The sequence below is a fragment of the Chaetura pelagica genome, unplaced genomic scaffold (assembly GCF_000747805.2).
Source record: "Chaetura pelagica isolate M959 unplaced genomic scaffold, ChaPel_1.0 scaffold345, whole genome shotgun sequence".
Taxonomy (NCBI): Eukaryota; Metazoa; Chordata; class Aves; order Apodiformes; family Apodidae; genus Chaetura; species Chaetura pelagica.
Genome location: NW_009953962.1, coordinates 1900516 through 1913376, shown reverse-complemented (window position 1 = coordinate 1913376; position 12861 = coordinate 1900516). Strand labels below are relative to the sequence as shown.

At 40.7% G+C, this 12861-nt stretch overlaps 1 protein-coding gene across 1 annotated transcript in view; it reads right to left on the bottom strand.

Annotated features, from left to right (window-relative positions):
• CCDC171 (coiled-coil domain containing 171) overlaps positions 1-11389 on the bottom strand; it is a 144349-nt gene extending 132960 nt beyond the window's left edge. The window contains exons 1-4 of the mRNA XM_010001935.1: positions 11334-11389; positions 7075-7213; positions 4392-4566; positions 1379-1560 (exon numbers count right to left, since the gene is read on the bottom strand). Of these exons, the coding sequence (XP_010000237.1) occupies positions 1379-1560; positions 4392-4566; positions 7075-7213; positions 11334-11389 (552 nt within the window). The remainder of the gene's footprint in view (positions 1-1378; positions 1561-4391; positions 4567-7074; positions 7214-11333) is intronic.
• Positions 11390-12861: the final 1472 nt, after the last annotated feature.

Sequence of the window (12861 nt, the reverse complement as noted above, 5' to 3'; positions counted from 1 at the left end):
TTTTTTTTTTTTTTTTTTTTTTTTTAAATAATTGATGCTCCTGCAGGTGCTGCATAGAATCTGACCAACAGCACCACAACGTGGTAAAACAGGTAGGTTTGCTGTTGGAACTGGTCTAACTAGCTGCCAGGCAAGGATTGGTTTGTGTCATTTGGGAAGTCTGTTTGGCACTGTCCCAGGCTTGGAGCCAACTAGATGAAAAGAAAGCAGGACTAATATTCCACTGCTTGACCAATGCCCAGATCAACTGAGATACGTCTGTCACAGCTTAAAGGGGACTATAAAAAAGGAAAATAAGAATATATTGAGAAAAAGGCCCACTGAATAAAAGAAAGTGAATCTCACAGAAGTAATCTGTTCTCTGCACACATCATGCACTTGAGTAAAAGGCTATCAGTCTCAACAGAGCCTCTGCACTACACTTCTTTAAAATCATAAAGGATAACTACAGCATTCTTGATTTTCCTCAGATGGTATAATTGCATTCCTAAGATATAAGGTAATTCAACTGTCAATTAAAAATATTAGAATTATTAAATTATAGTTGTGTAATTGTTTGTGTCCCCGTGGAGAAGGTAAAAGTTGGGTATGTTAACTCAGCACTTCTGCATCGTAATACTACTAGATTTCTTTGGAACATAATTCAATTTAGAATGGCTTTACTGTATAAAACAGTGTAAAAAATTCACATTTTTATTATTTCTTACATATTTAACATCTAAGGGATTTATTCATATCAGCACAACTCAACCTCGACAATTACTTTATTTATTAAATACAATGAAAGTAATTATCTAAAGAATAAAACCCCACAGTCTATAACAGATTATAAGTCCATCTGTCAGTATTAAATGCTTTTTTTTCTAACCAATCAGCAAAATTTCCAAAACCCGTCATTTTTCATATGTGGCATGGAGTGAATAATGTACCACGCATAACTGGAAATTCCGTCACTGTCTGTGTTCCCAGACAGTGTGTAGACTCCATGTTATACAAATTATTTTAATGCTCACAGGCTATTGCATGTCAAACTGGGAGACGCAAGAAGGAAATTGAGTCAGAAGTTAGGTGTTGGGTGTCCCTGATTTTACTGACCAAGCTTTGCACAACAGTGCAAATGGGCCTAACTAGCACTGTGCTCCAGTAGCTTGATTTAGGTGTTTATGAAAATCAGCCACAACTCATTCTATCAAAGCAAGAAAGACTGTGACACAGTCTGTGTGCCTTTGTAAAGCTGTATCCTTCAGAAATATTCTGCAGTATTTAGCTATTCGGGGGATTTTTCCCTAAACCAGAAAAACCCTAACCCACCACACACTGCACCAAAAAAGTTCTAGTCATCATTTCATGCAACTTTCCAACTATTAATACATCATACCTGCAAAACACTTGCTAAGTTGGTTCTTTCCTTAAGAAGCAATTCATTTTCACTCTTCAAAGTTCTGCGGATACAATCCTTCTCACTTGCAAGTCTTTGCTGCTGTTCCTTCCACTTCTGCTGAGCAATATGAAATGTTTTCTCAGTCTCCGTCACTTTCTGCTGAAGTTCCTCATTTAATACTATTGTTTACAGAAAAACAGAAGGAAAGAAGACAAGTAAGCACTGCAAAGCGTGTTCAGTAAAAAAATGTGTGATGATTGTCAGTTCTTCTGTGTATTGTGATATCCTGTGGAACACTGGAACATTAACACCTCCACCACCAGACAGCACCAGATTCACTCCAAAGCAACAATCAATCAAATTTTGTGCTTCTACAGCATCTTTCACAAAATGACTTAAAAATGCTTGATATTTTTATAAATTAAAACTATTATCTTGGAAAAGAATAAAAACTTGTGATAACTCTTTCAAGTGAGACCGGTATAGCATGGACACTTTATTTCAGATTTCTACAACATCTGGCCAGTTCATTTCCAATTGCCTACTTGATACAGATATCCTCCTGTATCAAATAATTCTAAGCTCCATTTAAGTTACACTAAAAATAGGCACCTGCCCCATGAAAGGGACTATAGGAAAAACCTAAGACAGGTTGGGCTAGCAAGCAAAGGTTTAGTTTTTCCAAGGAAATTTACTGCTTCTCAAGAGATTTTAATTGCCAGCCCAGCAGATGTCCTGAGATAGGGGAACACTGTATATACTCTTCTGCAAAAGCTTAAATGCTATGGAAAACTTCACTACCTATGCCTACGTATTTAATCAGTTTGACTAGGAACTTCACTTAATTTTAAAAACATCTGAAATTTTTCATTTTCATATGAAATTACTTTGTATCTGCTTTTCATTTTGCTGAATACAACTAGCTACATTGGCATTTAAGTGAACACCATTTTCTAACAGATTTTTATTTCAAATTCATCCCACTTTTCTGAAACTTCCTGCCAGTCAGAAAAGCATAATATGAAGAGAAGAGATACATTAAGATGAAAGAGAATCAGTGGACACAAAGATGGGAGAGAACTGTCAGAGAGCAGAAAATCAAGCATCACTGATAACAGCAGAAAAATAATTTAGAGGAAATATGGAGGAGGACAAGCCAGAAACGAGGCCTTCTATCTGAGGAGCTAAGCTGGGGTCACAGCAAGGACTAAGTGAGGAAGTCTCCAAGTGACTAGGGAAAACAAGCGGTAAGTTATAAACTGCCAAAGATTTGGGAGCAACACCATGATGATTTGACTTTTTTGGAACCTCTCACAGGAAAAAAAAAAAAAAATTGCTTGAACAATTTCAACTAATGTAATTTACTGTCAGTTAACAGACTTCTAATTACCGATTCTGGTATGGAAAGAAACTAACACCATACACACACATTTAGGAAAACATCTGTTGCCTCAGCAAAAACTTGCCTATCCCCTTTCTGTTCTCCACTCTCCTCACCACACATTAGCCTAGTCCCTTCAGGGAGGCGAAAGGTGGCACTGCACATTACATTAGGTCATTGTGCTGTAGATTCTCCATCAGCAGTAGCCTATTTTGAGTCCTGCCTCTTGGTGCCTGCATGGGCAGTCACTACTTCAGCTTCAGCCCCAGTCCCTGCTCTGGCTGCTGTTCTGCTCCCGTCCCTCCTGGCATTTCTTTTTTTTGTCGTCTTCTCTTTCTTCCTCTCAGCATTTATTACCCATTCTGAAACATGTTTTGGCAGAGGTGCCTTGCATGCTAGTGCCTAGGCTTGGCCACTGTGAAGCTGGACAGGATCAGCTTCAACCAAACCCAGACCTCCTTCCTCCCACACAAGTTCCCCTGCAGAGCTGCACCCACCACCACCACCTGCAATTGATACAGCAGACGACGAGTTTTCCAAATCATAAAGGGAATCACAAAATGAGATGTAAAGTATTGTAAAATACACATACACACTACACCTGAATTGGCAAGCAGACTAGCAGTAAAGTGAGCATTCACAGAAAGTAATATAACATTTCTTTAAGTGAGAAACTAGCAGTTCAAGTCTTCAGCTTGCAATCACAAGGTTAATTTCCAAAGACAAAAAAACAATGCCTTCTTCCTGCTTGCAATCCATAAATTTGTATGTATTTTTTGTGTTCTCCAAAGGAGTGAAAAGTTCAGCTTTTTAGTTATCTTAAAAACACCTGGTACTTTAACTACTTAGAAGTTTCCAAGTCTCCTTCCATTCTTGAAAGAGCAATATCTCCATGAGGAGTGCTTTATATTCTTGATGGAATATTGAAAATTAAGAAAACTCACAAATGCACTTCCTGTACTAGATTAAAAAGGTATTATACTAACTTAGCATGAACCTCACTTGAAAGAATAAGAAAGCTCTGTTGAGAAGGATCAAGAAAATCTGAGTTTCTGAATATACAATTCATAGGGAAAAATATATCTAGGTAAAAACCTTCCCTTCCACATACTACTGTAACAATGTACATGTTCCATTACCTATAAAAACAGAAACAAGTTTGATGAGAAGAAAAAAAAAACTGGACCTAGCAATTAAAAGCTTGAAACCTTTGAAAAGATGAAAGAAAGAAGCAGAATGGACTTTTAAGGTTTTTTTGTTGTTTTTTTTTCCCTTGGAATGGAAGAGGAAGAACTGCTGCACATAGTGATAACCAGGATGCAGAGAGAGGCACCATGACTGTATAGGTATAGACTGTATACCTTCTGTATAGGGACAGCAGTGAAAAAGGAACAACAGAAGGTAAGGGGCAAGAGGAAGAAGCGTTGACAGGTTTAGCAAGTTAGTTTTAATTCACACAAAACAGCAAGAGTTTTGTAAATTCTTCTGAGTTTGTAAAAGCAGATTGATAAGAGATAGGAAAGATGGGAGACACCCAGGAAAAACAGCATGAAGAAAACTGCTTCTCACTTTTCTTCCTGAATTGAAACCGACTTAGCCTTGCTCCATGTTTGCTTTTTTGAAAATTACCTTGCAGTTCTACAAGTTTGTGTTTTGCATCACTTAGCTCCTCTTTTGCAGAACACATTTCCAGGCGAGCATCTCTCCTGGCAATTTCTAAATCATACTCCAGACTTTGTCGAACAACGACTCCTTTCTCACATTCCAACCGTAATTTGACAATCTGGCTTTCGTAGCTGGACAGCTAGAAAACAAATTTGTTTCAGAAAACTGGCAAAAACGCTCCTTTGAAAAAATACATTACAGAAATACATCTACAGAATATTTTCAATGAATTGCACTTTGAATTGCACTCACACCTGCATTCTAATTCCACTGGAATTTTAAATACGGCCTTGCAAACGCACATTTAAGCAGATTTTGAGTACTTTTACTGTTCTCTATGCAAACTGTTCCTATTCCTACATTAATTTAATGTACCTTAAACATACAGCTCCATTTCTTCAAAAAGACACTACCTTGAGAAAATAGAAGTCATAATGCTGTTGTCTTCAATGTGCACCTCAAATGAAGAAGTGCAGCAACTGACTTTCGTTACATTTAACACTTGGAAAAATAGTAAAGTTGGGATGCTAGACTATCAGACATGTAATAACTCACAAATATATGTATGGACTTAAAATTCAGTCCGATAATGTTCAGAAGTCAAACAGAATGCTATTAAATTTAACAGACAACTAACAAAGAATGTAAAACACTTCAAAAATTTATCTTACCCAGATTAAGAAACATAGCCTAGTCATTGCTACCAAAAACTGGATGCAGAAAATCAGTTTCAAGCTATTTCAACACAAGGAGGTTGAAAGTAAAGTATGTATCTCTTCAGAACTTCTACAAAGTAGCCCATTGACTTCAAAAACATCTCCGCACTTCCATTATCTGAAACTACCAGTAAATGAATAGGGGAAAAAAACCTCAAGGAGTTTATCTACCTAAAAAGCAACATGACTTTGTGGTGCAAACCACAAGAGCAAAATTACACTGAAGATCCTTTTGCACACCCAGCTTTCAAAATCTCAATGTAACAAGTGGTTTGTTTGGGGTTTTTTAAAAATACAAATAATTCCAGGTATCAACTTTATAGAATGCCCCCACACCTGATGGGACAATGGAAAATAAAACTGATTAACTCCAGCACAAGAGCAAGTCACTGTGTGAGAAGCAGGAATCTCTTAATTTGGGTGTACAACCCAGTAATAAATGGATATGGAATGCAAACTTGATTAATTGGATATGGAATTAGCTCAAAACAGATGAACAAGTAGCCACATCAACTGCCCTAGCAAACTGCCAAGAGCAGAATTGTTACCTCTAGTAGTAGCAGTAGTAACACTTCTGCACCAGCAGAGTTTAAACCAGGATATCAGCTGCCAAATTGGCAATAGCAAGCATAGGAATTCTTCCTAGTAGCAACAAATTTGAAGCCACTTAAAACTACTGCTGGATTCAGTGCCTACTTTTCCTATATATACTACTGTGAAAACTGATATTCAAGTATTCAAGCTAAAGGAAATATTAAGTACTTTCTTACAACTATTTCATTTCAATGCTAGTTTCTACAACAGCATCAGAGAAAACCTTCATAATGTGAGTAAATTATTTCCCTATGAATGAAGTTCATATTAACATGTATGAAGTTACAGACAAATGCATCACCCTATTTGTACATTATACATTGTTACAGTTATTAAAAATTGCAAATTTGCACAAGCTGAGACACTGCAAGATCACTAAAGGATACCTCAGCTGGATTTCATATGCACATACACAGAAACAGTGTGCTAGGTTTACAAATTTCAGAATTAAAATTATACTCTAACACCCTGAAAAAAAAAGTACATAAGAGGCTAGATTCAAACTATGACTTTTATTTATTTGTGTCACCAGGCAATTTTACCTAACAAACTACTGGTCATGACAGAGACTTCATCCCCTGAAGAAAAATTTGGTGCCCCCTGTACACAGCACTGCTGAGGCCTCACCTGGAGTACTGTGTACAATTCTGGGCCCCTCACTTCAAGAAGAATATTGAAGTGCTGGAGCAGGTCCAGAGAAGAGCAACAAGGCTGGTGAAGGGACTAGAGGGAAAGTCTTATAGGGACAGGTTGAGAGAGCTGGGGTTGTTTAGCCTGGAGAAGGGGAAACTCAGGGGGGACCTTATCACTGTCTTCAACTACCTGAAGGGAGGCTGTAGGCAGGTGGGGGCTGGGCTCTTTTCCCAGGCAACTAGCAACAAGATAAGAGGGCACAGCCTCAAGCGGCCCCAGGGGAGGTTTAGGTTGGATATTAGGAAGTACTTCCTCACAGAGAGGGTGATTAGACATAGGAATGCACTTCCCAGGGAAGTGGTGGAGGCAGCATCCCTGGATGTGTTCCAAGGAAAGGCTGGATGTGGCACTCAGCGCCATGGTCTAGCTGATGTGGTGGTGTTAGGTCATAGGCTGGACTTGATGATCTTATAAGTCTTTTCCAACCTTGGTAATTCTGTGTGCAAGTTTAACTATAAATAATGCCAGCAGAGATGCTAAGAGTTCCTATGAACAGGTATGAAAATCTGTACAGTGCCACCTTGCTTGTTTTTTTTTTTCAGCTAATGATTATGCTTTTGATACACCATTCGAGAGTATTATTTTAATGAAATGAGATCACATTTATCCCAGGAGTAAAATGAAGTAAATAAAATAGTCCTTACTTGATGATTGTGTTTAATTATTAAGTCTAATTTTTCTTTTTTAGCTTGACGGAGTTTTCTTCTCAAATCTTCAGCAGTCTCCAGTTCTGATTCATTGCAATTTTGTAGTAACTGTGACTCACACTTGGCACTACATAAGCTGCAAAATATGAATGTTTTCAAAAAACATGAGTATTCCTTATAAGTTTTAGTGCTCCCTTATTACAATTATCAGATAGTGAGCTCAAACTTCTAAACATTCACTGAAGTGAAATTGTGCCATGCAGTTGTCATCATACTATTGCTCTTTGAAAAAGGGGTTAGATAGAATAGATTGATGTGCCAGAGATGCACCAGCAGGAACTTAAAACAGATAGGCACCTTGGATTTCACAAAGTTCATTTAAGCATAGCATGTTTTTTATTATTTTTCATTATCTTTATTATTGATTCAATAACATTTACAATGCCTAAAACAAATCATGCCAATCACTTATATTAAAATGACTAGCAAGTTTTAGTCGCATACAGTGAGGATCGTTTTTTAACATGGATTACCATCTCAAAACCACCTCTGTCATGAAACAAATGGGTATATATGGAACAAAAATATTTTTTTAATATTTTTTTCTTTAAAAATACATACATTTAAACTACACAAGCGTAATAAATCACAAACACAATACAAATTAAAGGTCTAGTCCTTTAAAATACCCAGTCTCTTCATTTCTGCTGTTTTGCCAGTTCATGAGGTCAACAAAAAGGACTCAGATGCCAACAGAAAGAGTAGACTTATTTTACTCTGTATTTCAAGGTAATACAAAAAACAAGACAATGCGTTTAGTTATAAATATGAGCTTATTATACTCTAGTTTTAAGCAGCAAAGAAAATAAGCAAGGTGACTCACTTCTAAAGGGAGTCAAAGGCCCTATATGCAGGCCAGACCCACTTCTTGGAGGCTCAGCTGCCTCCCTGCAGCCAGGGTTACGGATATACGGAGGGAGCTGCCCACCCTTGTTCGGCCCTTAGACTACTGCCCGTTACTGTTATTCCAAATATGCAGTGATGAGGTAGCTACCAGAAATCTAGGAGCAATGAAGAGAGACTTCAGGGCCCTGGGACAGCTGTTAGGGGCTTGGCAGCACAGGTGGTCTCCTCTATTCCACCAGCAGCAGGGATTCACGAGGGGATAAACAAGAAGAGCCAGAAGATTAACTCCTGGCTCTGGGACTGGTGCAGCAGATAAGACTTTGGCTTTTTTCATCATGGATGGACCAAGAGAACACCAGGCATGGCAACAGGTGGGGAAGCCTAACCCGAAGGGGGAGAAGGACCCTCAGGCACGAGCTGGCAGAGCTCATCAAAAGGGCTCTAAACTAAGTCTGAATGGGGATGGGGATGAAACCAGGCTCACCAGAGATGAGCCTAAGGACAGCCACCAGTCTGCCATCGCACCCAAGGTGGGAAATGGAAATAAATGTGGGAACAAAAACATAGGGCTCACTAGTAGGTTAGTAACCACACAATTGGTCCAGATATCTGTACCACGGCTCAAGTGTGTATATGCCAACACCCAAAGCATGTGAAATAAACAACAGGAGTTAGAAGCTACTGTGCACCAAGGAGACCAGGATATAATTGCCAACATGGAAACATGGTGCCATGCTTCGCATGGTTGGAGTGCTGGAGTGGATGGCTACAGGCTCTTTAGAAGGGACAGGCAAGACGAGAGGTGGTGGGGTGGTGTTGTATGTTAAGAAGTGCTTTGGCTGCCTAGAATTCAATGTTAAGACACAGCAAGGCAGAATGTATATGGGTAAGGATAAAGGGGAAGGCCAATGAGGCTGATATCCTAGTGGGAGTCTGCTACAGACCACCCAACCAGGATAAAGACACTCAATTCTTTCAACAACTTGGAGATGTCTCACATTCACTAGCCCTTGTTCCTGTGGGGGACTTCAACTTACCAGATGTCTGCTGGAAGTACAACAAAGCAGAAAGGGAGAAGTCCAGGTTTCTGGAATGTATGGAAGATAACTTCCTGATACAGCTGTTAAGTGAACCTTCCAGGGGTAGTGCCAGGCTGGACCTACTGTTCATGAACAGGGAAGGGCCAATGGAATATGTAGTGGTTGGAAGTCGTCTTGGGCACAGGCACCATGATATGATGGAATTTTCAATATGTGGTGAAGTTAGGAGGGTCATCAGCAAAACTTCTACCTTGGACTTCCAGAGGGGTGACTTTGGTCTCTTCAGGATGCTGGGTAGGAGAGTCCCTTGGGAAGCAGCTCTCAAAAACAAAGGAGCCCAGGAAGACTGGGATTACTTTAAGAACAAATGATGAAGGTGCAGGGACAGGCTGTCCCTATGTGCTGAAAAAGGAGTCAGCAGGGAAGACCAGCCTGGTTGGGCAGGGAATTATTACAAGAGCTCAGAAATAAAAAAAGAGTGTGTCAACTTTGGAAAAAGGGACTGGTGAATCAGGAAGTATTTGAAAATATTGAAAGGTCATGTAGAAAGAGAATTAGAGATGCAAAAGCTCAGCTAGAGCTTAAATGAGCCATCTCTGTAAAGGATAATAAAAAATGCTTTTATAAATACATTAATAACAAAAGGAGGGTCAGGGAAAATCTTCATTCCTTATTGGATAAGGGGGGGAAACTTAGTAATGGAGGACAAGGGAAAGGCTGAGGTACTTAACGTCTTCTTTGCCTCAGTCTTTAAAAAAAAAAACAAACTAGCTACCCTCAGGACAACTGGGCTCCTGAGTTGATAAACAGGGATGGGGAGGTGAATCCCCCTTCTGTAATCCAGGAGGAAGTAGTTATGGACCTGCTGTGCCACTTAGATCCCAACGAGTCCATGGGTCTGGATGGGATTCATCCTAGAGTGCTGAGGGAGCTGGCAGAAGAACTAGGTAAGTTGCTCTCAATCATTTATCACCAGTCCTGGCTGCCTGGGGAGGTCCCAGATGACTGGAGGTTGGCCAGTGTGACACCCATCCACAGGAAGGGCCAGAAGGAGGATCTGGGGAACCTGTCAGCCTGACCTTGGTGCCAGGCAAGATTATGGAACAGATCATCCTGAGTGCCATCAAGCAACATGTAGAAGACAACCAGATCAGGTCCAGCCAACATGGGTTCAGGAAAGGAAGCTCCTGGCTGACTAATGTCATCACCTTCTATGACTGGGTGACTGAACTAGTGGATATGGGGAAGGTTGTGGATGTGGTCTACCTTGACTTCAGCAAGGCCTCTGACATAGTCTCCCACAGCATCCTCCTGGAGAAGCTAACAATCCATGGCTTGGACAGGTGCACCCTTCGCTGGGTTAAAAACTGGTTGGATGACCAGGCCCAGAGGTTGATGGTGAATGGAGCTGCATCCAGTTGGCATCTGGTGACCAGTGGTGTCCCCTAGGGATCAGTACTGGGCCCAGGTCTATTCAACATCTTTATTGATGACCTGGATGTGAATGAGGATTGAGTCCACCCTCAGTAAGTTCACAGGTGACACCAAGCTGGGGTGGAGTGTCGATCTGCTGGAGGGTAGGTAGAAGCTGCAGCAAAATCTGGGCAGGCTGGGTTGATGGACCAAAAGCAGTGGCATGAAATTCAACAGGACAAAGTGCAGGATCCAGCACTTTGGCCACAATAACCCCAGGCAGCACTACAGGCTGGAGGAAGAGTGGCTGGAGAGCAGCCCAGCAGAGGGACCAAGGAGTACCAGTTGAACATGAGTCAGCAGTGTGCCCAGGTGGCCTGGAAGGCCAATGGCATCCTGGCTTGTATCAGGAATAGTGTGGCCAGCAGGAGCAGGGATGTAATCCTCCCCCTGTACACAGCACTGGTGAGTTGATGATCCTGATGGGTCCCTTCCAACTCAGCATATTCTATTATTATATTGCAAAATGTAAGAGCCACATGCAAGACTTAAAGCCAACCTCTACCACCTCAGCTAATGCAGAAAACCATTCTGAAACTCCAGGTCAGCATTCCTAAGTGCAGACAGAACTCCCTCTGACTCTAAGTCATGTCTGCTACAGTTGTGTGAGAATCCTTGCAGATCAGATGGCCAGTATTCACACCCTCAAGTAATTCCTTTCATCTAATGACTAAATAGAAATGGCAGAATGTGCATACACCACACCACATCTGGTTCTTCTTCAGTCTGAATTACAGGGATTTAGAAAATAAAGCAAAAAAACCCCAACAAAACAACAACAACAACAAACAACATTAACCATATTACTAGACTTAAAAATACAGAAGTGGAGCTCACCATTCAGATTCTGTGACAGCATGGCTGACTGAAGACAACAAACTCATGATGTCCATCCAATATGCAGCTTTTTATGTCCACAAACTAGATCAACATCCTCTTTGACCATATATATTCACTTGACAAGTTTCAAAAATTACTCTTTTCCATATGATAAGCACATTAAAACCTGTAACAGAGACACACTTTGGTTTATAGATTGGCAATAGATTTTGTAGAGTATCTGCTAGGAGCATTTTCAGAATGATGCCAATAGAAAATTTATAGATTGTTCCCCTACATTCTCTGTTCTCCCAAGAAGATCACAAACTCTATCTGTCTTCAAAATAAATCTAACAGAGATAAATGCATGTACTATTATTTTTAAGTAGGTCAATATCAAAATTTTACTGACCAACACCAAGTCTTCTATTTCATAAACCTGGAATCTTCTACTCAATTGTATTTTTACTGTATCAGATGTATCAGCAATATTTAGGGGTATAGAGTAGGAATATTACATTGAACTGTAACTCATTTCACCTTTGGAAGAAACTCACTAGTGTAGTGTTACTGACCAGCACTAGAGATACAGAGAAGAAAAAATGCATTTCTGCTTAAGCTATAATTCTGACAGAACGTGCAGCAACACTAAACCTGCATTATTTTATGTTTTTAAGAAAAGCATAAAAAGCCATGGTTCTCATACTGCTTTATATTCAAAGTATCTTCAAAATCAAGCGGAGCAATAAGGGAAGAAAAGTACAGTGAAGCTTAACAGTTTGCTTCAGTTTATTAATAAATCATATCTAGAGGTATCATTTCTGATTTCTAAGATCTACCCATCAAAATTCACCTTGGTGCCTGTGTTTATAAGCCCCAAAACACACGAACACCACACAGATGTCACTCACACACCTAAGCCAAAGCCCCAGCCTTCCTTCAGTCGCAACTGAGAAAACAGCTGAAAAAAGTATTCAAGAGGTTGGGAGCAGCTGGTAGGAGCCTTAAAATGAAATAAAACAGCGTAACAAGTGCTTGTTTGAGAAGTTAGTACTTTTGCTGAGCGTTACCTACAAAGCTTGTTTCATATTCTCCTTAGGAACTTCCAAACGCCCTTGACTAACTTCAGCAAGGCCCCTGGTTTAGACCAGGTGTTAGGAAGAAATTCCTGACAGCCACTGTGAGACACAGGCCCAGGGAAGCTGTGGATACCTCACCTCTGGAAGGCCAGGAGGGATGAGGCTTGGAGGAACCTGCTCTACTGGGAGGTGTCCCTGCTCACGCAGGTGGGCGGGAACAAAATCACCCTTAAAGGTCCAACTCAAAACTCTTCTCTTGAGACTACTCAGATCGAACCGGGATCTTAAGGCGCACCGCTTTAACACCTCCGAAGCCAGGTACAACTAACACACCCGCACCGGAACCTCGGCAGCCGCCCCGGGGCCACCAGATGCTCCTCAGCCCCGCACCAAGACCCAGCACAACCCCCCAGCAGCGGGCACCGCGCTTACACCTGCAGAAGCGCCGGAGCAGCCGCGCCCGGCTG